The sequence below is a fragment of the Pseudomyrmex gracilis genome, unplaced genomic scaffold (assembly GCF_002006095.1).
Source record: "Pseudomyrmex gracilis isolate BER0280 unplaced genomic scaffold, ASM200609v1 scaffold_41, whole genome shotgun sequence".
Classification (NCBI taxonomy): domain Eukaryota; kingdom Metazoa; phylum Arthropoda; class Insecta; order Hymenoptera; family Formicidae; genus Pseudomyrmex; species Pseudomyrmex gracilis.
In genome coordinates, this window is record NW_018020625.1 from 551,101 (window position 1) to 568,195 (window position 17,095).

General features: G+C 39.0%; 1 protein-coding gene across 4 annotated transcripts in view; it reads left to right on the top strand.

Annotated features, from left to right (window-relative positions):
• The window catches only part of LOC109852956 (synapse-associated protein of 47 kDa), a 69,069-nt gene that overhangs the window by 16,713 nt on the left and 35,261 nt on the right, over window positions 1-17,095 (top strand). For all 4 annotated transcript variants that reach the window (XM_020424604.1, XM_020424605.1, XM_020424606.1 and 1 more), the window contains exon 4: window positions 1,164-1,285. In XM_020424604.1, the coding sequence (XP_020280193.1) occupies window positions 1,164-1,285 (122 nt within the window). The remainder of the gene's footprint in view (window positions 1-1,163; window positions 1,286-17,095) is intronic.

Sequence of the window (17,095 nt, forward strand, 5' to 3'; positions counted from 1 at the left end):
TTTGCGGAAATCGCTTTAGAGTGCTCTGGATTACGAGCAAGTTACTACGATTTAATATGTTGGTACATACCGTGAAATACTCCGTGGCGTGGCAGTTTGAGCCAACAAGACCGAAGACCAAGACCGAACGACCTTTCGCACGAGTTATCGTTAGAGCTATAAGAGGTGAATTGCTTTCTATTTTATTGAAAGCGTAAATGTCAGTGTAATTTAGTCGCGATAGTCGATGCGAACGACTATAATATATATATATATGGTTAGGTTTCGCTTATAATATCGCAGATGATAAAGTGTATCTTCCTGGACGCACGTCACGTATGACACAGCAATATTTTTATAGCAGATACGGTGTTTTTTTATTTTTTTTTTTTTTTTTTATTTTTATTGATTATAGATGAAGTATTTTCTTGTCGTGTTTCATTTTTCATGCCATATTTCGCCTAAATCTAAATGTATCAGAAACATCTGACGCGAAAGAGAAGTGTATATACAGCAATAGTTTACATTTAACATCAGACATCTCTCTCGCAATACACACATATGTCCTCGGAGAAACGATTACCGTCGTCGTCGTCGTCGTCGTCGCTACTGTGTACTCGCGTCTCGCTTTCACCATCGGGTTGTGATAAATGACGGAGTCGGAATTTCCGAAAGAGTCTCGTGAGAAATCCATCCGACGACGTATCTGGGTTGGAACAAGCCGGCGACGTTGTTGGCGCGTTGATTCGAATCGCACGCTATGCGATTTCTCACCTCTCCGCGTACAGTTTTAACACAATGACGTTGGAATTTTTTTAAAAATTCTCTCCGCGCGTTTTATATAACATCGCAAATATCGAGAAACGTCAAACCTTTATTCTCTGTAAATTAAACGGGAAAGCAACTGGTCAGCGCGATTAAGGCGAACTTAATTAAGATCTGTTGATTTTTCTGTATCAGCGATTTTTAAAGGTGGATGCGAAGGCGTATTTTCTATCTCCGGCGAGAAAAATGGACGTGGACGTTTCGCGCGCTTTATTTATTTTTATTTTACGTCAGTTTCGCTCCCGCTTCTCATTCGCGAGTTAAATGTGAAAGAGGAAAGTTTTCTCTCTCTTTGTCTCTCTTTCTCACGATTGTCGCATTCGTTCTCATCTCACCTTTCCCTGTTTTTCTGTCACCAGTTTCTACGAAGGCGCTGGCGGGTGCGAAGAGCTTCGGCGGATTCTTGTACAGCGCCGTAAACAAGGCCGGGAAGACCGTGGTGGAGGCCAGCGTGAAGATCAAGAAGACCGTCGAAGAGAACGTGAGTTTTTTTTCATTGTCACACCTTTAATCTTGTAAGCGCCGATCGATTCGTTTTAATGACCCGTGTTGCCGCCACCGCCGCCGCCGCCGCCGCATCGACGATTTAAAATCGAACGGCAGTGTGAGATATCTCTCGGATTTTAATTTAGACATCATCGCGATCCGTTAATAATTAATAAAATTCGCGCGCGCGCGCACACACACACACACACACACACTCTTTGTTAGGAGATAACGGATAATGAAAATTAACATTGTTGATCGTACATACATCCGTTTACTTCGAATGCACGAACGTTTTCACTCACGACGATCGCAAATCGACGCATTCTGCGGATTATCGAGTTATTTTTATATTGCCTCTTTGTGAATTATCTCATACCGTACACATACATCGATACAAAGCTATTTTATTCGTGTTTTCCATACAACTGGGTCAATAACGGTTTTAATATTTTCGTATTTCGTGTGTATCAATAAGAGCATCCGAAAACGCGGATGCGCGCGTGCCATTCGTATTTTTACCGTATACGCTCTTGCGAGTATACAAACGCGGTTGAAGTACATATATAAGGGAGAAATATCGAGAAGCTAGAGATCTTGTGTATTATTTGGTATTTCATTTTTTTTTATGAATGCGAAGAAACGGGTTTTTCTTCGTTCTTTTTGCACTCGAGGGAGCGAGTTCGACAGCGGTCGACGGTTTCTTCTTTTTTGTCGGCATTGCGTCTTCGTCGTGCGGTGTCGATACACATCGGCTCGTAGGATTTATGTCTTCGGAATAGCACGGGCTGATGTATGTTCAAGGAGGGGAAAGAAAGTTGAAAGCGTGCGTGTGTGTACAATAATCTCAATGCGTAACAGAAAGCGTTCTTCTCACGAAGGATTCCCCGCCGAGCGTAGGTATAATAAATCGCGACGGCACCTTCGCGCCGACGCGATGCATAATCGCGCGTTGTTTTATGCATTTCGGAAATTGAGGGAAGCTCTTAATATGTTTCCGCACAGACGGGTTTTCTCGTAAAACTACTCTTATCGCGGCGAATTCGGCACGCGATGATAGCGCGCGGTAATTTATAACATCGATGTTTCGATGTGAACAACTTGACGTAAAAATTGTCGGTAAAAATCGTCGATTGGAGGAAAGAAAAATAATAACGGAGCATTATCAATACGTGCGTCACTACTTATGCAATCGATTTATAAAGACTGGCACGTACACAGAGCACCGGGATATCGCCTCACGTCGTCTACCGTCGTTTTACCGAATATACTCGCGCTGTGTCGTCGTCGGCCATAGAACTCGACATCGATCAGAAAGCTCTTCTGTCGCTTTGCATATATATTGTGTACGTGTGTGCACACGACAACGTGAGCACGAAAAGCTGTCGGTATATCGACGAAACCTTCATTCGGGCATATGACGCGCGCGATCATTGAGAATAGCGAGAGAATATGTGAAATTTTATACTCGCGTTTATCTTTTTTCGGCTCGGTACAAGCCCGCGGTATCAGTCCGTGTGTCGGTTGTGCATCCCGGACCAAAAGAGAAGCCACTTTAACGTTTATATGTTTCAGTAACTGACTGAATATCGGAATTTTTGTTCATTCGCCTCTTCGGCTCTCGAAACGGGAATGTATATATCGACGGACGAACAATGCAAATCTGTGTTCGAAGTGCGAGACTCGGAGCTCGAAATTCGGCATCACGCGGAAATGTGGGTTATTGAAATACGCTCCCGAATCGACTCGAGCAATTTCCATCGCTCGTGACGAGATGTATATTCTTCTGCGGTTTCGTGTACACGAAAATCGCGGGTAGCCATATTTATATTGCGACAAATCGCTTGGTTTTTCTTTTTCCTTTTTGGTTTTTGGAAAATTTTTCTCCGAAATTTTCCGAAGGAAGACGCTCGACTATTTTTACAACGCGCGTTACAAGTACGCGCGTGACAATTAGTACAGATGAGCCGTGGTTTGTAAACTATCTGAAATTGACGATCGGTTGCAAACTAACGATAATGAGATATGAAATAATAACAAAACTTTGTTATACAATTAATCGACGTACATACACATATCGGTGTTCCGCGCTAATAATAATAACATCATGTGCGTGCGGCCTGCATCATTAATTTGTTTGAAAGGTTTTGCGGGAATAACGTTAATAGCTTTCGCCGCTTGGTTAACGATTTTATATGTTTACGCGTAAAATATACGCGCGACGAACCAACAACTAATAAGTCACAAAGTGACGGCGTAATTGTGTGGCGCTATCGTATTTTTCTCGGATTCCTCGCCAGAGAGACGTCAGCAGTCGCGGTGGTGATTTACCGTTTTCGCTGCCGACCGCCGCACGTTTTACGACACTTACGTGCATGTGACACGTAATTTCTCAAGAGGCTACTGGTGCATCGCGCGATGCATGCGCCGCGCGTACACGCTCGTCGCAACATCCGCTTGTCCCGCGTTGATATCCGCGATCACAAATCGCACGTCCACACGTCAGGGGAGACATCATCTATATGATTACGTTGACGTGTGGTGTAGAATAAAAACGACATGTCACAGATAGAAAAGAGATAACGTTATAGATAGGAGCTGGGGCTTCGACAAGTTATAACGCACATGACGCGAGTGTGTTTATATGTTTTTGCGTGAGTATATTCGTGTGCGTACAGGTAACTGGAATAAACATATATATATATATCAATATAAAGTAAAAAGCCATACTGTTCTTTCGTGTTCGTAAAGTCTCGGATTCTTAATAAAATAATAATTTTGAACAACACACCAATCCAAGTAATCAAAGTGCGACGGAAAAATTTAATTAAGAATTTGTCTCATAAAGCTAACGTGGACTATTTAACAAATTAGTTCTTTTTTGTTTTTATTGCTTTTAGTTATTCAACTTAGAACAGTATTAAATTGCAATATTTATTGATAATCGCAATGAGAAACAGTATATATATACATATATAATATCAGTGTAATGAGTAGTTAATTTAACACTGCATTATACCAAGTTTACGTACAATTTTGACACCTAGGGGCTTTAATATTAAGCATATAAATTTACATTGTGCGCAAGCGCATGCGAGTGAAGTGTAAATTCGAGAGTGTATATTCAACTCGACGCTATTTGCCAGATACTGTCAGGTATTATTGCAGGTAGCATTACAGAGACGGAATGCTTGATGAATGGATATACTATCACGTGACAAGCGCCGGCAAACAAAATGCGATCACATTGCATATTACACGGCAGACGTTTGCACGCCATGTGAAATTAGAGGAATGTACATACGTATATCGTATAGAGATTTTTGAAAGTTCCAAAATTGTGTATATACAATATATGCGCGCCTTTTATGCGTCGTTCGCGTACATGTTGATTGTCATCAAATTTATCAATGAAAAATTCCATAGATCATGCATCAACGTTGTTACCGTTTAATTGTTCCATTTGTGTGGGCACTGTTCGGTTTAAGTCTAGTGGACTTGAACAATTCACAAAAACAAATTTATTTATTTGAAATTGATTTTAAAGTTAAATTAACTTGTTTACGTCAAAACTCGCGTTCGCTTTATTTCAATTAAATCTAGAAATTGTAGCACGCCATGTTAAAGGCGAATACATATCTCTCCCTCTCTCTCTCACTCGGAAATACACGTGCATCTGTAGTATCTCTGAAATCAATATCGTTATTAATATGTCTTACAGAAAATGCTACGATGCTCGACCCATTTTTGTTTAATAGATATTAAAGCTAGCAAAAGTTTGCTCTTTTGTTCGCGCGGGTCTCATTGAAATGTTTTTTTATGAAATGTTTTTTTATGAAATGTTTTTTTTTTTTTATGAAATCACGAGTGCGTTTGATTTCGACATATGACTTTCTCGAGACTTTTATCGATATTAACACAAAGATAACGACAGAGCACTCTTTTGAAGCATGTGTAGAGTCCAAGATACGATCGACACGTGTCAAGATTCTATGGTACTCGTCCATTATCGGATCGCGTGTTTTTATTATTATTGAATATTATCTAGTGCGAGTGACGACGGATCCAGCTCTCACGAGTTATTGTTGTCGCGACACAAACGCGTTGCGATTTTATTCCCAAACCGTGAGACGATCTGTCCGTATTGTACTTTTACATCATCAGCTTAGCTCCAAATCAGATTTATACAGTTACCGAGCTTAAGCTATCATGCATATATACATATATATATATGTACATATACACAGCAAACATATGTACGTATCTATCTTTTTTCTGATGCAAAAATTTGCTTTATACGCATCCGTTATTCATGCCTTATATACATCTCTTTATTCTTTGGCTTTATTTTACTATCGGCAGTAGTTTCCACGAGAAGAAATATGAAACGTTGCACTTCACTTTCTATATTTTTCCAATTCATTTTATTATTCCACAATTTTATCATACTTTTCACGTGGAATTTTTCATTTCGTTATATATTTTTCCATATATTTTTCTATCAATATTTTCTATCGAATATATAAAAAGATAATTTTTATTAAAAATCTAGAAAAATTTATTAAGTACATGTGTGTGTTTCTATGTTCGTTTTTTATAGATCTAATAATATATACAAAGTAAATATATCTTAATATTGAAAATTTAATCTTTAGCAAACGCGCGATCGAGAAAATGCAAAGTGGTGAATATTTTTCGCAGGTGTTCACGTGTGTTATCTGCTCTCTTTTGTGTTGCGATCTCGCGCACAGGCATTATCTCCACGGCAGATAAAAGATTTCGACACTTATTTTATCGTTTGCAGACATCGTTTCTGTTTACGTCTTTATTTTTCTCCGCGATAGGTCTAAAAAAAACACAATTATGCGTATCAATCAGTCGATCACGCACCATTATTTTCTTGTGACACATACGGCCGCTTCCGCTTTGTACCGTGATCAATATTGTCTCCGGTGCTCTTTTTCGCAAAATAGACTTTTTAGGTCGTAAAATTCTTCCATACACGCACGTAATAAATAATTCACGCGCTCAATGAGTTTTATTGACAAAAATACGTAAATTTTATTATAATATGTATAATTTATTTTTATTTGCACAAAAGTGCGAAAATATATAGACACATCATATATTGCATATCAACCTTCTCATATTCAATATTCGTACACGTACGAACTTTTGAATGTCGATGGATGGTCGCGGTTATGTTTCAAAGTTTGGACCTTGTAACTAGAGAAGTTTGATGATATCGTAAAACTCATTTCGCGTATCCTCGCCAGTATGTATACTCCATATATCCGATCACATATAAAACGCATCTATTTAGTAATCCTCTCTTTTCCGGTGAACTTACGTAGTAGATATTTACGGTACAGCGAAATCGCGTTTTCGTTTACATAATGTATCCCGAATGGAAATCTCACAAAACTCGGTACGAGCAATAACGAAACCTTATTTGCAATTAATATTCCTCTCTTCTTGGCGAGGTTGTGACAGGAAACGGAATCAGATCGGAATGTTTTATCGTATACGTATATACTTGGAGAGAGATGAAGATTTATTGCGTTGAGCAATTTGAAAATATATACGTACTAAATATACACGAAACAAAATTATTTTAATATATGCACAAAAAGTAAATCAACTTCACACAGATCTTTTATTAATTTTGAAGAAAAATGTCACTTATGTAACTTTTAACTCCAGAGCTACGCGACAGAAAATATTTCGATACTGTAAATAATTTTCAAGTGTAAGAATGAATAGTATTTTATCTTCTGTACAAAATTCAAATTATATCTTTTTATTATTTACATGCAAAATTATCAACAACAATATCAGAATATTGTGTCGCAACGAGAAATCCTTTTAAAAATCGCAATTATAAACGCGTAAGAGAAACTCAGTGCGCGTCAGTCGGGGTCACTTTCTTTGAACTAATAATAGTCCCACGAGCAAACTAGACGTGAACAATAGTCCCCAAGGCGGATTGTCTATTCATCTAATGTACGTACATGCGTTGTCTATCAGTGTCACGGAACGGAGAACTAAGGGACCGAACACCGCGATATTATACGGCTCTCTCTAGAGCGTCTGATCAAAGCGCGACCGTAATCACTGGTCAACAAGTGGAGATGGCTCGAGCGGAGTCAGTCGTGCAAAAAGCGTGACGTTCAGTGGTAATTCTCTGTTTGCAGTTATCCCACTGTGTTTTTTTACGGATCACGAATTAATCAAAATAAATATGGATGTGTGTGTCATGATTTTTTGGTCTATTTTTTTTAAATGAAAAATAAAATTAATTTAACCCGTTGTTTTTTTTTTTTTACAAAAACTTTTTACGGAGTGCCGAATTTTTTGAATGATAAAGTCTGTGAAAAAATTCGAAAAAACGGTGTAACATAGATGAGACACACACAAACTGACATGAGGCAGAACCGTGCGCGCGCGTATTCAAGCTCTTGTCTCGGTCGCGCGCGCGAGAGACTACGCGACGTGCATACACAGCCGAAGAATAGGAGCAGTTGGTATTGATCCGCAACGCCATCCCGTCGCGTTTGAGAGACCCGACTACGCTCTAACCGGGGACTGACTCACACCACGTCGCTGTCGCCGGCGCGAGCATCTCTCGGGTTTGTGCGTGGACTTCCGCGAAAAGCTAGCGATAACGGCAAGGCCGACTGCCACCACCGACACCCTGTTCCCGATGTTCCCCACTACGAATAGGCGAGTAGCCGCTCGGCCAGGTTTCCTCGTGCCAACGATGCTTTTTATTCCGCGTCATTCGATCGCTTGTAACTAGTGTTGCTGTCGCTCGCTTTCCAACTGGCTTTTCTGACGGAGAAGTAGATATTACCTCGTCAATTTTTTTCCGACGTGTTACCGTATCGACGTTGTATCTTCGACTCGTTTGAAAGCCGCTTGTACATAACTTTGTGTAACTTTACTTTATTAAAAATTAATTAAAATTGCTTTTTATGGATTTTTCGCAAAGAGAAATTCTCAGTAACAATAGTTATATCCGTGTTGCGGCGATATTTTTTCCGTTTTCGTTTTTTTTATATTGGACATTACACAATTCAAGTACAGAATGTCACGTGGCATTTATTGTTTTTTTTTTTTTTTTAGGATGACATTTGCCATCGACAGAATCGACAGAATTAAACGCACTTTTCTGTTCTCGTGCAACAACAAATGGCAGTGACCGCTCTTACTCTTTTTTCTCTCTTTTTCACTTACACTTTATCTTTACCGATACTGCTGTGGAGCTGCTGATGAGAATCGATGGCCCGAGAGCCTTGAACTTTTTTCACTCTCTCGCTCGCCGCGCTCCACGCATACGATATTTTTCCTCTCGCGCGTACACCTGCCTACGAGCGTGTATATCGAATGTCGATTCCAGATACTAGCGGAATTCGCGAGCACACGACAGCTCAAGGTTGCGCGAAGCGGCTGATGGACGGTCCATTTTAATGAACGCATCGCGGCGATCTGTACGCGTTGAATATTCGCCTATTGTGTTATCTCAATACATGTAGCAAACAAAAATCAGAAAAAATTTTTTGACGTGCACTCCGAGAGCTGAATTACATTTTTTTTTTCGACAACAATGTAAACTGAGATATAAATCATACACGTTAGTTTTAGCTTTGCAGTTTGTTTTTTGCAATTTAATAAAATAATATATAACTATGAAACATATATATTTTATTCGTTATCGATTTGATTGGATTGATAGCGCAAAGTATCAAAATTATTGATACAAGTGCAAATATGCAGGCATATGTGTCGATGCTCGTTTGTCATTATCTGTCCGAGTGTATCACGTGTCGATGAGGCATGGCAAGAACTTTGTATTTGTCAGCGGATTATTGATGTACTCTCGATGAGTTTCGATAAAATGGCATTGCTTATTCATAGTCTCGTCCTTTGATTTTTATCCATATCTCTAAAGTAATCTAGTTGCAAATCTCATTTTTTCGCATATTTTTTTACATATTTTGTCTCTCTCTCTTTCTCTTTCTGCAACGCGTCACTCGTATATTATTGACCGTATCAAGAAACATTGCTTATTATTTTCCAATAATGTTATAATAACAGACTTCAGAAAACAGAAATTTTCGCAAAAACTGTTTTTGTTCTTTATAACTTTTTAAAATAGAAATTATTACGTGCTCTTTTCCGAGTCTTTTATCCCGTAAACACAAATTTGCATATACAGTTTATGGGCTTGCACTTAAGTACGACGAATAAAAGAGATATATGTATATACATGTATATATATTTTACAATTCTAATAACTTACATGCAACGCAAACGAAAATAAGCTACAACTTGGTAATGTAACAATTCATTTATGCAAGAAATTGTATATTTTCTCCTCTGTTTGCGATATAATTTTCCACTTGCGAAAATTCACTCATTTAGTTTAATACAGTTTGTAATTGTAACACAGGTCCGCATTACGTACTCCAGTGGTAATTCTCATAATGTAGATCGCCGTTATCATTCAACGTGTTGTTGACAATAATAATGATAATAAGCAGATTGAAATTATTCGTGTTTTGTGGATTTTCATTATCGTTTCGTTTGAATTTTAAATGTTTTTTTCCGAGATGACTACATAACCGGTTACTATTAAAACCTGATGAAGCAAAATTATAATTTCCGGGAAAATCATATTTTACATGTTTCACACATTCTCGAATCGTTCGATGAAAACAAACAAAAATATATTGTTCAAATCGGAATCGGATTATTGTTTTTGTAATTATTTGTAATTTTGACGTACGATCGCGCGACGATATCGTGAAAGTTGGATAACAAACGTAAAATTGTTTACGCGGTGCGATAAAAGATTCTTTTGACAATATACTTTCTTTAATATACACAAGAGTATGTACTTACGTGTACACAGAAACAAACGAGCTTTTAAAAAAACATTAGGAAGGAATATTGGATACATACTTTGTAACATTGGAAACTATTTCTTTCGAAATAGACAAAAGTTATCATACTCGATCGTAATCTGATCAATCTCGACAGGCATGTTCGCGCATTACGCTGTCATTGCAGCGTAGCATCATTCTTGGATGCAGCAGTAGAAGCTCTTCAGCAAGACATTCAGCGACTGATCGATATCGAGCCTTGACCTTAACAGGAGTGACTCTCGGAGTGCATCGCTTACGACGATGCACGTTGCCGACGGGTGCACGAGTATCGCGCGCGATGATCCGAGCGTCGACTTTTTTTTTTTTTTTAAAGTTCGTTATCTATTAACTCTCACGATGTCGTCGCGCGATTGTACGTCAAAATTGAAAATAATTTAACGAAAAACAGCCGTGATTCCGTTTTGAACGAAAATAAACTTCCCATCTCTCATTTTGAGCGGATATGTAATTTTCGAAGTCAATTAAGTTTCAGCGGTGAATCTTCTTATTTCCGTGATTACGGAAATAAAAGTCTATCGCGGTTCTGCTTTTGCGCGAAGCCTAGAGAACTCCGAAAAGAGGCGTGATTTTCACCGCGGCGTCTGTCGGATGATGAGCTAAATAATAAAACGCCGCCGTTACGTAGAACGCGCGCGAAACCAAATTTAATCGCGAGATGCGTTCGCCGTGTATCGATTAACCGTCAGCTTGAGCTAAAATAATGTGATGTTATAAGGCTGTTGGAACATGTCTGAATTTGAGAGAACATTTGTCGACGTGTAATATTACACGTCGATTGGAGGACGATTGGAGAACGATAGTTTCCGTCGCGAGAATGTCAGATTTCACGTACATTTTGTTTTACCGTTAAAAAAATTATATGAACTAACGCACACATCCGTATAAAAACTTATATTTTAATGCTTAAAGAAATAATCCCGGAAATTGGTTCAGAAATTCTATTTTTCAAAGATATATAACTTGATGCTTTAATATATTTCATTTGATAATTTCTGCTTTGCTGAAACTAGATCTTCTCCGCAGATAACACTTTTAGCAATTGCCGAAGCGAATTACGCACTGCATTATCGTCAGGTATAATGAGATTACTAGTAATTAAATGTTTCATTACCATAACAAACGACGAGCGAGTCGACGTGTAACATTTGCGTTGAATACAAAAGCGAGCTTGAAGACTAATTATCGCGATTCGTATAGAGAGGAAAGAACGAACGGCGATGCTTTGTGAAAACGTGCTGTTAATTTAACTCTAAATGAAAGCGAGATATTCACAATTTTCGCTTGCGATCAACTTGGCCGATGGTAAAGAGATCACACGTCTATAAAATTAATAATAATTAAAAAATATGACAGTTTAAGCTAATATAGCGCAAAGTTATCTAAAAATATAGGTAGGGGTATGTCGCGCGATGCGCGCGATGTGGAAAATTAATTGCGAACTATTCTCACAACGCCGCTGCTTAATCCGTTTTAAAACTCGATGTCACGCACGCGCAAAGTGCATTAATGAAAACTAAAAATATGCGCGTCGCAATCTAGTAACAGTCCTTTATAACACTTTTTCAACCAGTTTTACTAAGCAGTTTTAATTGAGATAATAATTTTTTTTTCTCACAACGATTCAGTTCATTGAAAAAAAAATTATCATCTTAAAAAGCTTACAAGAGAAAAGTTTCGCAAGGATGAACGACAAGAGGAATTTTCAACAAATCTCGAAAAGCCCACGAAAAGCCCTCTTCGAAAGTCGAGATGAGTTTGCGTAATATTTTAGTGATTTCTGAGCTAAAACGAAAGAGGAAGAGAGGTAGATTATATCTCGCTTGCTGTAAACTTACAGAATTATGTCGCGGCGCAAATATCTTGTCAACCTCTTTAGTAGCGAGCATCGTTAGAGCAACTACTTTCCGTCTCTCTATTATCGTTTCTCATTTCCCGACTCGTTTCTCATCTTGAATTTTTTTTTTTCATTGAAACCTACCTCACGAACTATCTATCGTTCAACGCGTAGTTAATACTTCAGCCGCTCACGTACCATACTTTGCATTGTGTTTTAAGCAGCGACCCTTAACGGAAGTGTTTACATCAATATTCTTGGCTCGTGTTTGAGTAGAGCAGCTTCCCGTAGAATTTTGCGATACGTTAAAATTCACAACTTGAAATTTAATGTTATGCAAAATGAAGGAGAGAAACGACGATGTAAAAATGAATCAATATAAGTTCGTTAACGTTTCCGTCATTTGCAAATCGCGTGGTATAAAAATATACACGACGAGATAACACGAAGAGCGAGACTCTCTTGCGTAGGCGTAACAGCTAATCACTGAAAGCTCGATAATCAAGCTTTTCGTGTTAACTAAAATCGATAAGTCCGTGTGCGCGCGCGCGCGCGCGCGTGTGTGTGTACAAGCCCAAAGCGACGAGTGACCGACGGTTCTTCCAAAAGGTCAACTAGTCGACAATTTGCATCCGCAAACTCGTTTTCTCGACGCTCTGTCTTTCCGTTCCGCACGTGTGGAATAATGGCACTCGACGAAATGTGTGTACGCGGAGCTGTATTGTACCGAGAAAAATTGATTTTCACGTTTGTGATTGTTTACCACGAATAATTTACGATGTAATCTGGGTTTGCGCGCGTCTGTGTTTGCGCTAATGTGTGTGAACGAACGGAAGATTTTCCTTCCGAAAATATTGTGTATATCTCGCCATTTTGAAATCACATCTCCCGTCACATCTCCCTGAATGCAATCACGTCAGTTTAATACAATTTCTCCGTCGCGGTTATTGCATTTCTCGGTTTAATCGCTGCGCGTGGCGTGCCTTGAATTTTCGTGATATCGCGATTGCAAAATAGTCGATAAATACGATCGATAACAAATGTTTTGTTCAATTAAATCTCAATTAAATTTCAGGTAGATTAAACTCGGAAGTCTATATACGATCATTATATGTTGGAAATCGTTCTTTTTTTTCTTCTCTTGAACAAAGCGCTTTCTTTGCGCGCTCAACGCGAATTGCAGTTGACGGAACCTTTTTCGCCAATTGCTCTACCTCGCCACATCGATCGATTCATTACGCGGTGTACAAAGTCAAAAGTGTTGCCAGCCATTACATCGGTTTTTCCAATAAACGTCGTCTTTTTTTTTTTTTTCAATTACCTTTTCGCATCTGTGCGGCCTTGTCCGTTGTTCGTATTCGCGGCGAACGTAACCGCGTCCCAGTTCGCCGTCGCCTGTATAACGAAACTTTACGGGCTGTAAAGGTTTTTCACGTGTCGCGTGTATGTGTGTGTGTTTTCTTTCTTTCTCCGCGCACCATCGCGGTGGTGCCACCGTGACAGGTGTCTCGTAAGGGAAAATGCGAGCCTCTTCGGTCGCGTTTCTCCGCGCTCGCCGCTGGCTCTTCAGCCTTGAACTTGAAAGCGAGACGTTTCTTTCAGAGCAAACGAGGAATCTTATATTCGCTCGCGCTTTTATTACGTCGCGTTTGCAATTAATTCAATTTTGTGCAAGATATTGCGAGAACTCTCGGCTCGAAAGTGTCCGTAGCCAGAGGATAGCGTTCGCGTTTTGCCTGAGTGCGCGGCTCTTGTATCTCAGTATCGCTCGAATTCGAAGTATGCGAAGAGAAATCGAGCTACGATGCAATATTCGAAAGTAATGAGATATTTCGGACGGAGGGGAATATCGCGGAGAACGCGTTATTTTCGCTGTCGCGCATTTGTACAATATTTGCATTTGCGTTTGTAGATATATTTGAGCTTGATATATTTACATAAACATACTCTTGTGCAGAAATGTATTGACAAATAATTTTAGATGTGACCTAATTATTTGGCGAGGTAAATGGTGATTAACGACTATTGTTGCACGATGCGTTTAACTTGCGTCATTACCGCAATTATAAACGCGACGTGTGTGTGTGTGTGTGTGTTGCGACAAACAATAGATTCGCGAGTCTGACCGTTCTATACTATATATTTTGAAATCTTTGTTTATAAATAATACGTGTATCGGTGTGTGTTACACACGGAATTTTTAAGTTTACCTATTAATATTTGCGCACGATGTAAATCTATATACAGAGTACACGTTAGTAATCAACACGGTCTCTCTATCAATCTGTCTATAGATAACAGGATGGCAGAGAATATACGGATATCGTTTGTGTATTAGCTTGCGGCGGTGTTGCTGTGTTCGCAACCGATTATTACAGTCAATATATTCTCTCTCGACAGATACATATATTCTGAGATAAACAAATATCTCAGAGTAATCGTACGTATTATTTCGCGGAAAAAAAGTTCTGCCATTGCATAGCCAGCGAGAAAAATTTGGTAAGCCTGAACTGAATTTTTTGTTTCGCTAACAAAATGTTGGCAGAGCAAAAACAATTTAATAGGCTTGGCCATGTTTTGTTTACTAGTTATGTAATAATTTAATTTTCTCTCTTGTTATTCCAGCAAAACATTTTTTTTGTGAATTCGCGTATATGTATTTCTATCTTGTTAAATATTTTATTGTAAAATCATTAACACGCAAAAAAAAGAGAGTAAATATTTCAAGAAGAAAACTTGCGAGAATCACATTAGAAACAATTTTTACGCGACATGAATTGCTTTCTGCGGTCGTTCTGTAAATTATAGTTCAAACAGACCTTAAAGGACTTAGCTGCAACGGTCGAACGCGTTATCAAGAAATATTTCAAATTTAACTTCGGCCGCAAATAGTAACGACCATTAGAGTTGCCGCATACGTTACCGGGAATTTGCTCTCGAATACAAGGGACCGAACATGCACAGTTTTAATGGCATTACAGCGGAGATCGCGTCTGACCCGCACACGAGATAACAGAGCGGCGCGCAGCGGCGATGGCGCATCCGCGACGTTTCCGTCCTCTTTCACATTATGCACGTAATGTAGACGAGCGACTGTGCGAAGCCGAATCGCGTCAGTGAAATTAATTAAAACGCACAACAATTCGCGTTTACCGAATAATATAATCTGCGGCGCGCATCTTCGTCATTTACCCAATTAAGTTTTTAAACTAACATAAATTTCTCATTACGATGTTTTAATTGGAAACCGACCATATTGTTAATTTTCGGGATTATTATGTATATTCGAACACGAGAAAATCCGCGGCTTAACAATTTTCACTCGGCAAAGTTGCTTTTGCATATATATCCATTAAAACATACCAATCACAGACTGATATTCCTCGAGGGAATCCTCCGAGATTCGAAATGGTAATTTTCCACTTTCGTAATAAGAGTAATACTACGAACTTCTCCGTACAATGATTGCGATAGTAATTTCTGCCTTTTGCACATTCCACGAAATTTAGGACGGTTTCGCGAAAGGATAAAATAGGAAAATGCACGAAAACGCGAAATATTATTGCGTGCGCCTGTTTTCGCGAATCGTAAGGGTTAAGTCCTCGTGCTCGTTTACAAAATGGCAGTGGTAAAGTAGGAACAAAGAGGAATCAGAAACGAGGCCGCGCAAACATAGCGAGGTATCGACCGGCGGCGCGTATAGGACACCCGTGTGCGAGACGTCAAAGGGAATGATGGTTGATCAAGGATAGATGTGTTCAGTGTGTAGTTAATAAATTTTTCACGAGCGTTACAACGAGATGCGTGCGCTATTAGCGCGATTTGCGTGACAAGTACTAATCAGCATTAATTATTCATATGCAAAATAATATAAGAACACATCGAGCCTTGTTACAACAATTACGAGTTAATTAGAAAATGCTGAACACGAATATTAAAAAATACATCATCGTCATTATCATAATTGCGTAACAAAAATTCGGTTTTTGAAAAATCAATCGCGCGCGAAGAGCCGCACGTTTATCATTATTGCGTTCGCATAAATGATCGTTCATTAGCGAATTCCGTTCATTACCAGCGGTATATTCTCACATGGTTGAGAATATACCGCGCGTCATTGGTCTGCGTCATCGTGTGTGTTAGTTAGTTTGCTTCGCGCATCGTACACGAAATGTCACACGCACGCACTTTGCCGGTGGCGCTTGTGCGCCCCGGTCGATGTATTATGCAAATATGCAAGGATTATGTCGTCCGGGTATGCCGTCAGAGCCCACACGTTCGGTAATACGCAGGAGTCGGTAACGGGATCATTTACCTTATATCACGTTTCACGCGGGTTGTCTCTCTTAGTGATCGATTTTACGACGTAATTCGTGAAGATCGGTAAATTAGTGAGACCTCGGAAACGTGTGAAATTTGCTACATGTTTGCTGTTCGTGATTTTAATTTATTTTGTAATGATCATTTTGCATGTAGAGTCGCTGAAAGACATGATTTAAAACAGCGATGACAAGAAAAAATGGAAATGTCTTCTCTCGTATAAAATGGTTTTCTCGAAATGATTCTCGCTCAAGCTACTTATGGTGAATGAAAATCACGAGAGGAACTGTAATCCTATATTAAAAAAGGAATTTGGACCGAGAAGTGCGCGTTTTGGAGCCGAATGTATCGCATCTATTGTTGCCTCTTTTCCGCGTTGCCGATTGGTTGGTTGGTTGATCGAGTCGAATCGAATCGGTAAGATCGAGAGAGTAATTAATGAAAATCGATTTTGAGAGACAGGTCGTCGTATATGTAGAAAAAATTAAAAACGTAATTAGTCACGTGACAGGAAAGAGTAGAAAAACAACACGTGAAAATAACGTGACTGTAATTTATTATATTATATATAACATTAAATAATACATATTATACATATAATTTATTATATATTTATAATATTATACTTTATATTGTATTATATGTATTATATACATACTACAGTAATGTCACTGACCTCCGCCGCGCGATCTTGGCGGGGTCA